General features: G+C 42.8%; 7 protein-coding genes across 7 annotated transcripts; 4 read left to right on the top strand and 3 right to left on the bottom strand.

Annotated features, from left to right (window-relative positions):
* Positions 1-420: 420 nt before the first annotated feature.
* On the bottom strand, positions 421-2,489 carry K450DRAFT_262025 (uncharacterized protein). The gene is made up of 3 exons (XM_051592401.1): positions 2,374-2,489; positions 1,998-2,313; positions 421-1,917 (listed from the first exon to the last, which is right to left on the bottom strand). The coding sequence occupies exons 1-3, from the start codon at positions 2,439-2,441 to the stop codon at positions 832-834; spliced, it is 1,470 nt and encodes a 489-aa protein (XP_051440397.1). The 5' UTR covers positions 2,442-2,489; the 3' UTR covers positions 421-831.
* Positions 2,490-2,605: 116 nt separating this feature from the next.
* Positions 2,606-3,122, top strand: K450DRAFT_262024 (uncharacterized protein). Its single transcript, XM_051592400.1, has one exon. It carries the CDS (start codon positions 2,800-2,802, stop codon positions 3,028-3,030), a length of 231 nt encoding a protein of 76 aa, XP_051440396.1. The 5' UTR covers positions 2,606-2,799; the 3' UTR covers positions 3,031-3,122.
* On the top strand, positions 3,123-5,000 carry K450DRAFT_262022 (uncharacterized protein). Its single transcript, XM_051592399.1, has 3 exons — positions 3,123-3,359; positions 3,443-3,499; positions 3,587-5,000. The coding sequence occupies exons 1-3, from the start codon at positions 3,215-3,217 to the stop codon at positions 4,789-4,791; spliced, it is 1,407 nt and encodes a 468-aa protein (XP_051440395.1). The 5' UTR covers positions 3,123-3,214; the 3' UTR covers positions 4,792-5,000.
* Positions 5,000-8,585, bottom strand: K450DRAFT_262017 (uncharacterized protein). The gene is made up of 4 exons (XM_051592398.1): positions 8,265-8,585; positions 7,905-8,199; positions 7,059-7,842; positions 5,000-6,961 (listed from the first exon to the last, which is right to left on the bottom strand). The coding sequence occupies exons 1-4, from the start codon at positions 8,403-8,405 to the stop codon at positions 5,209-5,211; spliced, it is 2,973 nt and encodes a 990-aa protein (XP_051440394.1). The 5' UTR covers positions 8,406-8,585; the 3' UTR covers positions 5,000-5,208.
* A 3,588-nt stretch (positions 8,586-12,173) lies between these two features.
* On the top strand, positions 12,174-13,372 carry K450DRAFT_180893 (uncharacterized protein; the record flags this gene model as incomplete). Its single annotated transcript, XM_051584350.1, has 2 exons — positions 12,174-12,920; positions 12,986-13,372. The coding sequence occupies 2 exons, from the start codon at positions 12,174-12,176 to the stop codon at positions 13,370-13,372; spliced, it is 1,134 nt and encodes a 377-aa protein (XP_051440393.1).
* Positions 13,373-13,553: 181 nt separating this feature from the next.
* Positions 13,554-14,173, top strand: K450DRAFT_262001 (uncharacterized protein). The gene is made up of 2 exons (XM_051592397.1): positions 13,554-14,028; positions 14,101-14,173. Exon 1 carries the CDS (start codon positions 13,735-13,737, stop codon positions 13,927-13,929), a length of 195 nt encoding a protein of 64 aa, XP_051440392.1. The 5' UTR covers positions 13,554-13,734; the 3' UTR covers positions 13,930-14,028; positions 14,101-14,173.
* On the bottom strand, positions 13,943-14,542 carry K450DRAFT_262000 (uncharacterized protein). Its single transcript, XM_051592396.1, has 3 exons — positions 14,436-14,542; positions 14,249-14,353; positions 13,943-14,172 (listed from the first exon to the last, which is right to left on the bottom strand). The coding sequence occupies exons 1-3, from the start codon at positions 14,480-14,482 to the stop codon at positions 14,052-14,054; spliced, it is 273 nt and encodes a 90-aa protein (XP_051440391.1). The 5' UTR covers positions 14,483-14,542; the 3' UTR covers positions 13,943-14,051.

Below are 14,542 nucleotides of genomic sequence, written 5' to 3'. Positions count from 1 at the left end.
CTACCAGATGGAATAGTATCGTCCGTCAGAATTTTTAGTTTGAACATGGATTTACCGCTTTTTCGTTTCGTCAAGTGTTGGTTCAGCAAGAAAGTTTTCTTTATCCATTTGAAAGCAAACATTCATCTCTATTAATTATTGATGTTAGAGCTAAATCATGTCTTTCTATTGATAATTTGTAGCGAAGGTGCCTGTCCAACCTGATTTTCAGTGCAGTCATTCTAAAGTTAAAAGCTGGCACATGCCATAAATTGCGCTGGAAAAGCATTTCAAGCTGATATTTTGTGTTCTTACTCGCTGTTCAGGGCTCGAAAAAACGTTCCGTGAGATGAATATAGTCAAGTGCGGTCAATTATAGGACATACATTCCGAAATCTCATCATGGATATTTCACAGCGACCCATCCAACAAACTTTCTGCTTTGTCAAGAAAATTCTGGGTATTGTGATTCACTTTTAATCTTCTTGTAGAATAGCCATAATACCATGAAAGTACAATTATGAAAAGTGTTATTATCTCTCAAACGAGTTGAGCAAAAAATTATGATGGATTGGTGATTTGGATAGCCAAAGGATCCGTCATGCTTTGCTATTTGTACTAAATTACACTAACAACTGATGTCAATTTGCCAAATTTACTTCTTTTATCAGAGTAATTTAAGTGGGAAATAAAACCCCATAAGCGTTAAGATACAGAGAGAAGACAATACAACAATATTAACAGCTGAGGTTCAAGTACAGAAAATCAGAACAAGAGGTTTTTGAAAAGGACATCTACCATATACACCAATCATTTTTTTTAACACAAACATTAAAGGCTAGGCTTGTCGATTTAAAATCCGGTAAAGACAGCAGAGCCAGAGCATGGCTTAGTGGCCAAAATAGCGTCGTCCAACTGATCTTCAGATAACTCTGGGAAATGCTTCTTGTAATACTTCTCCTTGATAGTAGCAATAAATTCTGAGACTTGATCTTCACGCACCAAACTAACAGTGCAGCCACCCCAACCAGCACCGGTTAGTCGAGATCCTTCAGCACCAGTTTCGCGAGCAAGAGCAGTGAGCTCATCAAGTTCAGGGCATGAGCAGTTGAAGAGCTTGGAGCATGATTCTTGAGATTGGTTCATGAGACCACCAAGTTGTTTGTAAACTTGGTTAGAGTCGGTTGGTGGGTTTGCGCAGACATTTCCAAATTGGATTACTCGCAAAGCCTCACCAAAAACATGAATGGCTCGTTGATGAAGACGGAAGACGTCGGTTTCGACAGGGAAGCGAGTCATATATTCCTTGACTAGCTCATCCTCTGCAACACCAGATAGCTCAGCCATTTCTGATCGAGTGTAGCCAGTTGTGTTGGTGAATACTTGATCGGCAACCGACAGCATTTTCTTCAGTTGCTCGTCTTGTGACACATCTTGGCCAGAGAAGTAAGAGTCGCAAACTTCCTTATAAGTGTCGACAGGCTTGGCCAACTTTAGAGCTCTGGATAGACATAACGCGCCAACCTTGGTCTCAACTACACGGAGGTTATAATTTCTAGGCCCGGTCACAAATTTATCGGCCGTCACCAAAGTATTTGCAATGACGAAAGCTAACTTGGGCTGAGTTTCAGGTAGTTTGACGGGGACAGCCTTCAATTTGGGGACAAACTCAACATGAAGAGCAAAGCCTTGCTCAGATAAGACACTGGCAGACTGATCCATACCACCACTGTTTACGCCTACATTACGCTCAGCAACAATAGCGATTTCAGTAAGCTCCTGCTTGGTCATCTTGAGCTCGTTGGCGGTGATCACAGTCAGTGCTGACGTGCAGCAGAAAGCAGCCGAAGAAGACAGACCTGAACCGGCTGGGACATTGCCATCTACCAGGACAAACATACCCTTGGGTTTTTTTAATTGAGCACGCTCGAGCATACCCTGTGGAACAAAGACCGTGATCAGATGATGTTTTCAGCTTTCCCCACATTCTGTTTGTCCACCTCGTTAAAGTTTCCTACCTTGTAGCCACACTTGAAATAGTTGGACCATTCCAAGCTAGAGGAATCAATGGTGACAATCTTTTCTACACCTTCATAGTCGAACTCGCGGGAAGGGTACTTGGAGTTGACGTTGGCGACGCGAACTTTGGTATCGTCGTTGGTGGTAGCGACGGCCATAACAACATCACGGTCAACAGCCATAGGCAACACTCCGAACCCGCAATAATCGATATGTTCACCAATCAAGTTAACACGTCCTGGAGATCTGGCAATGAAGTCTGGCTTGCGATGATAAGTCTGCTCGAACTTGTCTAACAGAGCTTGGTAACGAGCACTGAGCAGGTAGTGAGTAAAACATGGAGCCAGAAAGCTGTCCATCTTTATTTCCACTTACCCTTGTTTAGCGACGAAGGATTTATCGTATATGGCATCCAAAGAATCGTAGGTAGGGATGTATGACATACTTTTAGTGAGGAAAGGGTTAAAAGCTAACTTCTGTTTGCGGTTGCTCATGGTCCTTATAAGAAATCAACACGGAAGAATAAAATTTTGAATCTCCACCAGCCAGGCTAGTTCCTCGGATCAAAATACCCCAGTTAAACATCGAGTGCTTTACAGAACTGAAACGAATGGCCAAAAAAAAGTAACAGTAAATAACTTCTATCTTCCATGTGTACAGATCTGGTTATTTTTATGTGTCTCTATTGAAAAAGTAGACCAGGTAATGAGGATATCTCCAGAATACTATGACCTGATTACGCAATCAACGGTGGTGCGGAACATAAAAAACTGCTCTGGTGTTGTTTGAGACGACGGTAAAATGAGCGGACAGCTGTTACGAACGACACCTGTTGTTTGGGTCACTTCTTTGTTCTCCGATGATGTCCACGGCTTATGTCATATCCTTCCTCGGGAGCTACTGTCGTACCTGGAATATGCCCTTACCCTCGCATGGCACCTAACCCTTTGGGTTGCTGTTTCCCCAGGTTGTAATGTGGGGAAAGTTTGGAACGAACCCCATACGATTTCATTTAAAGGCATCTGGAAGTAGTACGACCTTGTGAAAAAGACGGTTCCCAGCACACTTGCTGAAAATGATCACGTTATAGTGTATACCTCTCTGATATAGAAAGAATCTATCCATTTGCCAGCGCACAAGGGTCCAATTTTTTTTTCTCTTCTTTTTCTCACCAAAGCCCGCCGCCTTTTTTTCTCATACGTTTCGCTTTCTCTCCATGACTACACATCGTTACCCTCCACCGCCTTTACCACCACCACCGCCTCCAGCCAATCGTCAATATCATGTACATTACTCAGCTCCAACGCCATCTTCGCAGTCAAATTACTACTCATCGAGCCATAATTACATGGTATCTCAAGGTAAATAATCTCGTCATTACGTTTTGCTGTATTGAGCTCAATGTTGCTAACACTGACAGCAACACGTTGTCATCTTGTCACAGATCGCAGGCGATCGTCATCTGCCCGGGAAGGTTTGCACAGCCCCATAAGAGAACACAGTAAGCAAGAAGCTTTTTTCGATACAGTTTGTAAGGTTCCGGGGAATGTTTTGTATTTATCATAGCTATTGCGGACGATCTTCTTAGAACCTACTTTTGAACCATACCCGCAACATCGACGGAGGTCCCCATCACCTGAGCCAACCAATTCTGCTTCGCCACCGTCTTCAGACGCTCATTCGCCTGATATGAATGGTCATCGACCTAACGATCAGAAGAAGGCGGTACAGACTGCGAAACGAGCGGCTCAAAACAGAGCGGCACAAAGAGCTTTTCGACAAAGGCGAGAACGTTATGTCAAGGATTTAGAAATTAGGGTCAAAGAGATGGATGCTATGCAAGAAGAAATGAGTAAACTGGCCGAACAAAATATGAGCTACAGGAAGCAAGTCGAGAATTTGACTAGGGAACTCAAGCAATTGAAAGAAACGGGTGGTCAATCATTCACACCTTATGCAAATAAGCATATGATGACTCCCAAATCACCACCACCACCGCCACCTCCACCACCGCAATCAATTTCCTCATCGCCCCCACTACATAATCATCGATTCAAACCTGTTCCTAAGGATACCAATGGTAAACAGAGGAATGGAGGCTCTTTTGAAGCGGAAATGGCTCGACGTTTGAGTCATTCAGACAAATCTCTCAACCAGGATTCTTCACCTTATTCTGAGTCCTTGTATTCTCTTCAACAGCGGAGAGGTCTGCATTCACCTCGTAAGCAAGTTTCTGCAGCCGTGCCAAGTCGAAACAGCGATTACCAATTGCCAGCTCCGGCTACCTCTAACCCAGATCACCACCACAACAACGTTAACACTTTCCACCATCAAAGCAATGGCCATAGTATACACGAAACTATGGATCGCCGAAAAACTCTGACTTCACAGACCACCCCTCCTGGACCACAGGTCAAACCCATGTCCGAAAACGGCACTTACATGCCGCCTACTTCAACTTCCATGATGGATCACTCATATTCAATGCCACCAAGATCAGATGTCGGCATATTACCTTCACCTGTATATGGCAACGAACAACAGCGATTCATCCATCAGTTTGGAGAATTAGACAATACCAACCCTGAGTTGGTAGGCATGATAGACATGCCTCCATTACCCATGGGAGATGGAGAGTTTGAGATGGAGGATCCTTTCGCAGCTGAAGATGGTGCGGACGATCTCGACTTTGCTCCTGAGGATTGTGATAGGATTTTGGATGATTTGGTGACCATTTTGCAGCAAAGAAATCGTCCTCAGATACCTCATAACTTGAATCCCACCGAAGCATGAAAACAATTTATACCATCACCCCTCTCTTCCTTTTTCTCTCTCTGTATATAGCCATTTTTCGCGTTCCTTTTGGTTTTCTTTTTCCTCCATACATCATTCGATGAATGAATGTAACTTTACTACAAAAAAGTGAATTTGCAGTTTATAAATATGGTGAGGGTGATTTTCATTGACTAAACTATATTACATCAGATACGACTGAAAATACGTTGGTGGCGGAAAGGAAGCAAATGTATAAAGTGGCATGCGATACAAAATAATGAGGTGGAAACATACATGTACTGGCACAGTCATTGAAAGGGTAATAAATGAAATCGAAAACGTGGTATGGGCGAGCGGCTAGGTAGTTGACCTGCACTGCTTGCAAGTGGGGGATATATTGAAATTCTTGAAACGCCTAATGTTACAGGGTACAGTCTACTGAGGTAACATGTCCCATTGCAGGCTATCGTTCATCAATAACTGGACCATGGAGTCATCAGTGTCAGCGGCGGCATTGCTATCCACCATCATTGATTCCCTCATATCATCAGCTGCGTTAGCATTCAGTGGCGTGGCGATATTAAGCATAAGATTTAGGTCCGCGGATGGGCCAGGTGCCGATGTCCAGGTATGTGGGCGCCCGTGCTGGTTGTAACGCTGTGTTTCAGATTCCTGATCTGAAGTTACAGCACTGATTGTATGTCGGCGATGGTGGCCTAAGGAAACTGGACGTCCATATGGTGCAACTCGAGGTGTTGAATTGGTACGTGATGGGGCTGGAGACAAACCTCTTTGCGGAGATGCATTTTTATTGCGAGGGTTACTGCTGCTTGTACTGGGTGAAATATTACTCAGTTTGCTGATACCATCGCGCTTTGGCTTGTACGGGATAACATTGAATCCCGAAACAGCTTTTTGAACCCATGATCTCGGACGGCTAGGAATGAGCCGATTGGTAGACTGAGAACGATTGGGCACTGGGGCTGGGGGCAACATCGATGGCAGGACAGATGGCATCATCAAATCATCCTGAGACATGCCTATAGAATGTCCAAGTGGGCGTGCAAACTGTTGGTATCGATCGATGTAATTTGGAGGATTGATGTTGCGCATGGCTTCACCTTGTTGTTGATGCATAAGAGCTGCGTAATTCAGCGGGTCCGACATAACAGCACTGGAGTGCCTTAGCATTGAAGAGCTATTAGGGGACCGTTTGTTTGCTCTGGATGCCAATTGAGATATTTGTGAATGGAAAGATGCAGGTGAATTGGGTGTTTGATGACATTCAAGCTCGGCTAGCTCGGGAGACGTTAAATCGCTATGTGAACGTTGAAGCCTAGAAGGAGCTCGAAATGATACAGCTTCTGGGTGTGGTGTTTGTGGCTGCTGTTGAGGTCCCTGCATATCCATATTACTGACAGCCATTCTTCCATACATGTGGGCTAGTTCCGCATCTTTTATGGCATTCACAAAGCTTTGGGAAGGTGAAATTTTCGAAAGTGCCTTCAAAATGTTCATGGACGTCAGGTATTGTTGTTTTGCAATTTCATGATCGGGACCATCATAAGATTGCATTGCTTTGGACTGATGAACTGTTGCGGATGCGATGACAAAATGAATTGTATGTTGGACGCCTCGCGTTGGATAGAAAAACTCGTTTATGTCATCTTTGTCCAGAAGAATTTGTGCGATATTGGTTATGTGCGATGCCGATGAAGCACACAAGTCACGGTGAAGGTAAGGCGTAAACTCAGTTCCAATTTCTGGAAGTGGGCTCATCATGTACGGACGATGTAATAGAATAATTGAAAAATGATATTGCATATGCAAAAATCCTACAAATGAGTCGCTTATCTGATGTTTATCAGCTGGATAACTGTATGGGTCCGTAGTTGGGGTGTATGCGAGGGTTGCGGGCAGCTCATGTAAAAAGTTTTCCAAGTGGGTGTGAAGAACGAATAGCTTTCCTTGCTCTTCTACCACTTCGAGCATGCTTCTAGGTCTCCCTTTTCTAAAAGCGATCAAACGTGCTAGACGATAGATCTCGCCCATTATTTTACTGAGTTGGATAAGGACATTGTGATTACTTATGATATCCTCCAGTTCTGGACCTTCCTCAGCAGTGGCATTTGGAAATTCTTGGTCGCATTCATTTGAAGTGAAATGTGGCTTTCGTCCTTGTTCAACGCTGTTTCCGCCCGAAATAAATGAGGGAATGAAGAGTATGAGAGAACTAATTCATGTTGATCCGCTTACTGTGCTAGAAATAAACATGAATTCCTCACCTCATCAAAAGATCGTACATATAGGCCACCCAAAAGGTCCGCTTCCGCATCTCAATTTCACCAGCGTCGCCCATGCATCTGCCTTGCGTGCGAGACAGGCCAATGTCGTCGCACATTCTTGTCACCATACCCATAAACATATAAGGCCGGAAGAAGTATCCGGATCGATGATGTTGTTCTTGATACTTTATCAACAAGAGAAGTGCTTGTATGGTGGAAATTCTAGGCACATCAAAGTGATCGTCAATCAAAGCGAACGCTTTTTGGTAAAATGTAACACCTGGTGGGCCAGCATTAGCGTCGCTAGCTTCATGCCACCTTGCTGCAACTGCACACATAGCATTCAGTAGAATCAGCGAAGGGGGATTATTCTTGTTTTGCATTTGCTTCAGAAAATTCGGCTTGTGGATAATTGGAACATACTTGTGGACATATTTGAAATATGTTTCGATCAAGGCTGGCATGTTACTAGAAAGTGTATTCGGCCCAATCACTTTACGAGGTGGTAGTGGTTCCGGCTCCAAATGATACATTGTCAATGGCAAGTCATTGGAAGCTGACTCAGGCGAAGCTTCTGCTGCAGAAGTGCTCTTTTCAGAAAATACACTGGATGGTGCACTATACATGGACGGGATTCGATCCGTGCGACATTGCCGGTCATCCACGTAGAGTCCTTGTCCAATCTCGTTGACACTAAGAGTGTGTGGTGTGGCATCAAAAATCTGTGTCATTTGGTCGGGTCGTTGTTTCTGCTCCAGTAGAGAAGGGGATATCGTCTCATTATCTAAGCATGCCTCCTATTAAACAAATGCTTGCTTTCTCATATACGCTAGTTCTTGTCCTTACCTGAATTTAACATGACCCACGATTCGGTTTCCCAGGCCTGCTCTTGCTGATCAGTGTCCTCTAAAACATGCTGAACTGCCCAATCCTCCTCTTGTGAGTCCACATTCGTCTCCAGTCCCATAAACTGCTTTGATCCATCAATCTCCTTAAGAGCCTTTTCGATCAGCTTTAACCGAGTCTCCAAAATCTCAACGTATTGCTTTGGAGGGCCACGTTTTGGGGGAAGCTTTGCAAATACGCAAGGCGTTTCATTTTTGTTACAGCGTTGGCAAGGATACGCTCCGTCGCATTTTACCTAAGAACAAAAAGTTGTTGTTATGTAACGGAGATTGTAAACCTATCTGAAACTTATCAAGTTACCTTGCGTTTACGGCATTCGTCGCAGGCGCGGGTCGTTTTGGCGCGCTTCCCTGACGTTGATGCTTTACTGCTATCAACGCCGGGAGAAGAAACGGATTCTTTGGCTGGGGACATTGCGGCAGATGCTTCCATTTTAGTCATGGTAAAATTAAGTTCAAGGTAGTAATGTTACTGTGATGAAAAGTATTCGCCGTCCCGGTGTGATCAGTCCAGATGGATAGTGCTATCTTTGCTCTCGTTTAACAATAATCAGTGTATACTGTTGGTTTGCCGTCGACCTGTTGCTACAAGTCCTGGCTTGTCGGGCCAATTATGTAATTGTAGAAAAGAAAGTTTACTCCATTCTTTCCAACACCTAAACATTTTTTATAATATCGACAAGCTTGGTGCTCTGCAGCTTTCCAAATTCAGCAAGCAATTGTAAACAATCTTTCGTAAACGGTAGTTTTTCGAACTCTGAAAAAATCCAACCTGCATGTTTCTTTGATTCATTTAACCACTACTGCTGTTCCTTCTCTCATGGTGTATCTTCCTTAACACTGCGTGCCCTCATTTGCCATCAATTCTGTTATAGAACTGGGTCTTCCAAAGGAAAAAATACATCGACATGCCTCGCCTTTTCTTTTTTGAGCCATTTATAAACGACCACCTTACACGTTTCTACGTAAGAAATCCATATGCACTTCCATTAAACCGACGATCTTTTTATACGAGCGGAAGAAAAACATCACCAAGTTCATGGTCTTTATTTGACTAATGTACCTGGATGTGTCCTCTTGAACTTCTAAATTGAAAAGTAGCAATTATCATTGTAAAACGGTACCCGCATTTGTTTACAACGCACTCGATTATCTTGATCATCCTCTTGTGCGTCTATACAACCCAGAGTGGTCAAACTCCCCTGAAGAAACTCAATGCATCTTCCATCACGCATTATTATATACTAAACTGATCCAACATTTTGCAGAGATCTATTCATCTAACTTTTCCGACGAATGTATACCGTCCTTGCGCATTCCTGAGCATGAAAGAATTGCATGCATCATGAGAACGCTTGCACGCCGACCGAGAGTTCTTGTTTCGTGTCGTCTCTACTTTGGATGAATGTGCTTGAGCCGATTATCCACAACACAGGCATAATTAGCCAAAAAAAAAAAAAAAGATGGAAGTATGGCTTGGGCAATGGATGCAACGTTATATCATTCACAGACTTTGTAAAGTAGTGCCTTGAGTCAACTTAGTCAGTTTCTTCTCACCACGCTTACAACACATAGGTGAAATTAAATTATTATTGCTACCCTTCGTCTCAATATCAAACAATGGCCGAGTATGCTAAACTACATTCAGACTCTTGATATATTCTTAGGAAACCCTGTGCAATTACGGATTGACAAGGGGCCAGATTACTGTGTAAGGTGATCGTTTATTCTGTACCATCTCGTTCACCGCATAATAATTTGTCTGAATTCCTTGTCCTCACTCAAATTGTTACCCAAGTAGTTCATAATCAGCTGTGGGCAATTATGCACTTCTTCCAAACAACAAAGCTGTTTTAGTTTCACCCCTTTCCATAATGGATTAAAGACTACATTGTTGACGTGAAACGTTCAATCCCATTACTTGACTTCGACTCAAGTCAATACGCATCTGCTAGTTCGATCTTTCCACTCTCTTGTCACCTTTATTCCCTTGGAGATGTAATTTTCCCTATTTTAGCTAGAAAGCAGTGCGAATCACGAAACACAGCATTTAATTCAATATTTGGGGCTAAAAATTAATTAGTGTATCTGTGGGTATATGGAAATGTTTTGAAGAGATCTGTCTCTAAGGGAGTCACCAGAAAAGTTTATCTACGACAGCAGAAAAGTCATGCTATGTTATGTTTTCCTATACTCTAGCAACGTAAAAGGGGCGCTATTTGCGACAGTCAATGCCAACAAGAATTGTACTTTTGGATCTCTTCATCCATTTTAGCTACAAAGAGACAGAATAAAGCGACCTCATATGGGAAACGACAATGATCTGCCATTCATTCTAAGATGCCAGTTCTCTTAACCATGTATGGATTTGCTCTTCCCTGCCCTCGTGCTTGGAACATGACTAGGTACGTGAATCAGTGTCTGGAGACGGTGTCGGAACGCATGCAACCAGAAATACTCCAGCGACAGGTTCTGAAAAGCGAATAGGAAATTATTTCTTCAGGAATAAGAAGTTCAAAACAAAAATCTTGGTAGGTGACCGACTGTCAGTTTTCATACCTCATGGCGAAGACTTACGGGCTGCAGATGTACACAATGACCCGGAATGATCTCGAAGCAACCAGTGAATGCTGCATCCGTAGGATCGCATCTTGTTTGTCATCCTCCGACGAAGCAGCAAATGAAACACTTGTGTTGACCTCAAAAAATTAAACTAACACTAATACACCTGTCGCTTTGCAGGAAATGGTAGAATAGCCCAAACAGAGTGATTCGAAACCAGAAGTCGCCGCCAGTCCAGCGCATAGTTACTAGGCATAGGCTTATTAAAGTGACGGATAGTAGAGGTAGAATCAAAACAATAGTGCTTCCAGCGCATTACCAACTAATAACAGAAGTGGAATTATTGGGATTTTAAACCACAAGACGTCAACGCAGATTTCCATTCAGCTGCTGTAACAAGTGGCTTTCGCTATCAGCGCCTAAAAAAGGACCCTCAACCTGCCGGGTTCAAAAATAGGGATTCAGAAGTCGTTACAAACCGTGCCGAAATGACTAAGGTCCTTCCCAGTTCCTTGGTTCACAGCCTGACAATAACGATACGTTTGATGCCATGGCTACATTCCCTGGGAGCCTGTAAACGCAAGGACTGATCCTATTAAGGATTACTTTGTCCGGAATCAACATTGGAATTCAAAACTGGCTCTGCCTTAGGAAGCTTAGCAAGAGCTAAATTGGTGGCAAAAATTTCGTAAAGTGGAACGATCGTGTTATCCTAAACCCAGACCAAGACAATACCGCTTGGTTAAAAATCGAAACTAGGTTGGGGAGGAGTCGGCTTCAGAAATTCCATTCAAGGGACATACAGCCTACTTAGCTTTTCGTCATTCTATATAAAATTATTTATGAAAGAGATTGTGCCAGAAGAAGCAAAGATCATGCTTGACGGTGAACAACATCTGAGCTGCTACAGCATAGCAACCTCCGAGTAATCCTGGCATTTGAAGCCTTAAGCATTGGCAAAGGCTCAGAAAATTTTATTATATGCCGTGAGATCTTATGCTTACAGCTTATTTGTTAAACAGGTACCTTATAGTAACTAATACCTGTAAGGAGCAAAAATCAGGGCTTATATGAACAACCTAGCCCTTGCAATGCATAACCGGGCAAAACAGATAAAATTAACACCTCCTACATTAAATTTATTTATCTTTTAAGGCCTGCAACCAAAAGTATAACTAGATCCAAATCAACCTGATATTTAAAAGAACTGGCTAAAAGACTCTTTCCTATAAGCGCGATGGTTTTACTTCATACGATTGTAAATTACAAATACCTTCTGCTTATAGCAACATGCATAGCGGTTACAAGTGGAGAAAATCAACCCGTAATTAACAGTAATGGTGTTATGCTTGAACCAGGTAAGACTTGCAGTTTTCATTAGTGTGATGCTATTGATTAGTGTCTAATTTCTCGGAATGTAGCTCTACTCGCTAATGATTCAGATGTCATTATTTTATCAAGTGATTACGATATCGCCATTCCTCAAATTTTAACACCATGGTCGAATACTGACGACCTGTTACTGAGTAGTTCGCTAGGCCAGCTTTTCTTAAGTGAGCTTCTAACCGAGGAGGAAATCGTTCCTGATTTCCGCCGCCTGACGAATCAGCAGCGGATGTACAAGGTTTTGTTTCAAAAGTTTGGCTCAATGATCGCAGCAGGAGTCAATGTCCAAGAGACCGATGAAAAGCTATGGAACTTTTTCCAGGCTTTAGAAAATACATTGTATCCATGGATCCACACGAGCTTTAAATCTGCCTTGGACATCGCGAATGCCACCAATGGGTCGGGTATTGTGTTTTGTGTTGGAAACAACCATTATGCACACGCAGTCACCTCAATTAGAGCCATTAGAGAAGTTCTAAACTCTCAGATTCCGATTGAGATATTTTACATTGATGAAAAAGACCTCTCGCCCGCAAACCGGGTGTACTTTGAAACGGAATTCACCAATGTCAAAACTGTGGATATTTCCAAAATACTTGATCCCAAATGGACCAAACTCGGTGGCTGGGCCATTAAGCCATTCTCGATGTTAGCGTCTAGCTTCACTGAGGTCATCCTGATAGATGCAGATGTTTTCTTTTTCCGAAAACCAGAAGACCTTTTCAGTGACCCTGCATACCTTAAAACGGGTACATTGTTCTTTTATGACCGCACCATACTTCCCAACTGGACAAAAGGGCGAGACTGGTTACTCTCCTTTTTACCAAGTTATAGCACCCAGATCTCGCGATCCAGATGGTGGAATCTCACATCGTCCCATGAACAGGAATCTGGGGTAGTAGTCATTAACAAATCCAAATCGCTTCTCGGACTTCTATCCTCTTGTAAGATGAATGCGAAGAAGGAGCGCGACGAAGTCACATACAAGCATGTTCATGGCGACAAAGAAGTAGGTTTTTCCCCATGATACGTTGAGGAAATCATTATGATGGGTTTATTAACTTTCGTTTAAAGACATTTTGGGTTGGGTACGAAATGACTCAAACTCCATATGCATTTATTAGATCATATGGAGCAGTTTTAGGTGGACTTGCCCGAGAAGGTGATGCTAATCGAGTATGTGGAAATCAGCTTCATCTTGGTACAGACGGGCGACCTTTTTGGTGGAATGGAGGCTTGGCTCGTGACAAAAACAAGCACGCTGACGAATACACTGAGTATACTCACTTTGCCACTGGAAACCGCTGGGAATTCTCAACCAACTGCATCGAAGAGACCGATCATGTCAACCACACAACTCCGGAAGAACAACATATTGTTGAGAGATTTATACAGCTTGATGTCATTAGAAAGCAGCAAGAATCAATGGCCAAAAACGGCTCAGTAGTTGATCCAAAGTAAAAGAGTTCGATGTATGCCAATGAATAGATTCTTTTAGGATAAGGAGACGTTGATTAACAGCGTGATTCAAACATTTTACTACCAAAAACTTCGTAAACCTGTATGGAAGGAGCCCACTGAATCCTTCTGCAATTCACATTGTTATTCAAGTGTTCCTACCACCTTAATCACTACATCTTTTTGCATTGTGTTTGCGGGATCAGATTTTTGATCAGTTTATTATTTCTGAGCGCAGTAACAGTACCACAGCATCAGTGGTGGACGCAGAATGTGATGCGTTGCATCGTATTCCTGAGTCCTGCCTACATAGACTAAGCGTTGAATAAGTTCGAAGTCAACGCATAAATGGAAGAGGCCCTCTGATGTTATTATATGTCCCCACCACTTTACTCACAGCATCGTTTCGCATTCTGTTCGTAGGATCAGAGCTGTCGATGACCACTCAGTCGTTCTCCCTCAGTCAGCATGTCTGTCATTATATCAGCCCTCGCTTTCGAACAAATTCTTCAACAGGATTCAAGAACGATGAATTGGTAGTTAAGTATAGAAATTTATGATCTCCAGCCTTAACTAAATTTCGACTGCAATCGGAGCATGCATGGGGCATTGTCCGTTATCAGATAATAGCCGTTGGTGTTGTTTTTATGCGACACACCCATAACATTGCAAATTATGTTAGTTAGTGTGCTGTACGCGTGCTAATTCTACCGTTAAAGTCATACAACAACCTCCCATCAACTTTCCTCTTATTAGACGATACAACAGCCTGTACAGTATCTCTTTGGATATGAAGCAGTTCACTATAGCCTAGTTGCCTCTGTAAATTTGCCTTTAATACAAATGTACGTATTTATGTCATAAAAACAAATGGCATACATCTTGCTGTACCTTTTACACCAAATGCTCAAATCGGCTATCCATGGCAACAGCAGTATACTGGAGAGCGCGTAGATGTTGCAGGGCGAGTTTGAGTCTATATAACTTAAGCATTCACCGGAGAAAATAAGCATTAATGCTCACTACTAAGATTGAAGTTATCATCCATAATCGAAAGTCAACTTACCTGGTCCTGGCGTTCAAATGAGCTATCACTGAGAAGGACAAATCCATTGGTTGAGTTGATGCCGCATTGGAGTGGTCGAGTGTAAATCGATTGTATCTGGCGATGAC

Source organism: Umbelopsis ramanniana (assembly GCF_025399195.1).
Source record: "Umbelopsis ramanniana AG unplaced genomic scaffold K450scaffold_92, whole genome shotgun sequence".
NCBI lineage: Eukaryota > Fungi > Mucoromycota > Umbelopsidomycetes > Umbelopsidales > Umbelopsidaceae > Umbelopsis > Umbelopsis ramanniana.
The sequence above is the reverse complement of the archived record's forward strand: the minus strand, read 5'-3'. Positions and strand labels throughout refer to the sequence as shown.

Excerpts from the sequence above, each read along its gene's own strand:
- K450DRAFT_262025 (XM_051592401.1), bottom strand. The coding sequence starts at position 2,441 with ATGTCATACATCCCTACCTACGATTCTTTGGATGCCATATACGATAAA. Across the intron at positions 2,314-2,373 it reads TCCTTCGTCGCTAAACAAGG|TGCTCGTTACCAAGCTCTGT; the intron begins GTAAGTGGAAAT and ends CTACCTGCTCAG. Across the intron at positions 1,918-1,997 it reads ATTTCAAGTGTGGCTACAAG|GGTATGCTCGAGCGTGCTCA; the intron begins GTAGGAAACTTT and ends TTTGTTCCACAG.
- K450DRAFT_262024 (XM_051592400.1), top strand. The coding sequence starts at position 2,800 with ATGAGCGGACAGCTGTTACGAACGACACCTGTTGTTTGGGTCACTTCT.
- K450DRAFT_262022 (XM_051592399.1), top strand. The coding sequence starts at position 3,215 with ATGACTACACATCGTTACCCTCCACCGCCTTTACCACCACCACCGCCT. Across the intron at positions 3,360-3,442 it reads TAATTACATGGTATCTCAAG|ATCGCAGGCGATCGTCATCT; the intron begins GTAAATAATCTC and ends ATCTTGTCACAG. Across the intron at positions 3,500-3,586 it reads CAGCCCCATAAGAGAACACA|AACCTACTTTTGAACCATAC; the intron begins GTAAGCAAGAAG and ends CGATCTTCTTAG.
- K450DRAFT_262017 (XM_051592398.1), bottom strand. The coding sequence starts at position 8,405 with ATGACTAAAATGGAAGCATCTGCCGCAATGTCCCCAGCCAAAGAATCC. Across the intron at positions 8,200-8,264 it reads ACGAATGCCGTAAACGCAAG|GTAAAATGCGACGGAGCGTA; the intron begins GTAACTTGATAA and ends TTTTGTTCTTAG. Across the intron at positions 7,843-7,904 it reads GTGGGTCATGTTAAATTCAG|ATAATGAGACGATATCCCCT; the intron begins GTAAGGACAAGA and ends AGGCATGCTTAG.
- K450DRAFT_262001 (XM_051592397.1), top strand. The coding sequence starts at position 13,735 with ATGTTATTATATGTCCCCACCACTTTACTCACAGCATCGTTTCGCATT.
- K450DRAFT_262000 (XM_051592396.1), bottom strand. The coding sequence starts at position 14,482 with ATGGATTTGTCCTTCTCAGTGATAGCTCATTTGAACGCCAGGACCAG. Across the intron at positions 14,354-14,435 it reads CATTTGAACGCCAGGACCAG|TTATATAGACTCAAACTCGC; the intron begins GTAAGTTGACTT and ends TGAATGCTTAAG. Across the intron at positions 14,173-14,248 it reads TGTAAAAGGTACAGCAAGAT|TGAACTGCTTCATATCCAAA; the intron begins GTATGCCATTTG and ends ACTAGGCTATAG.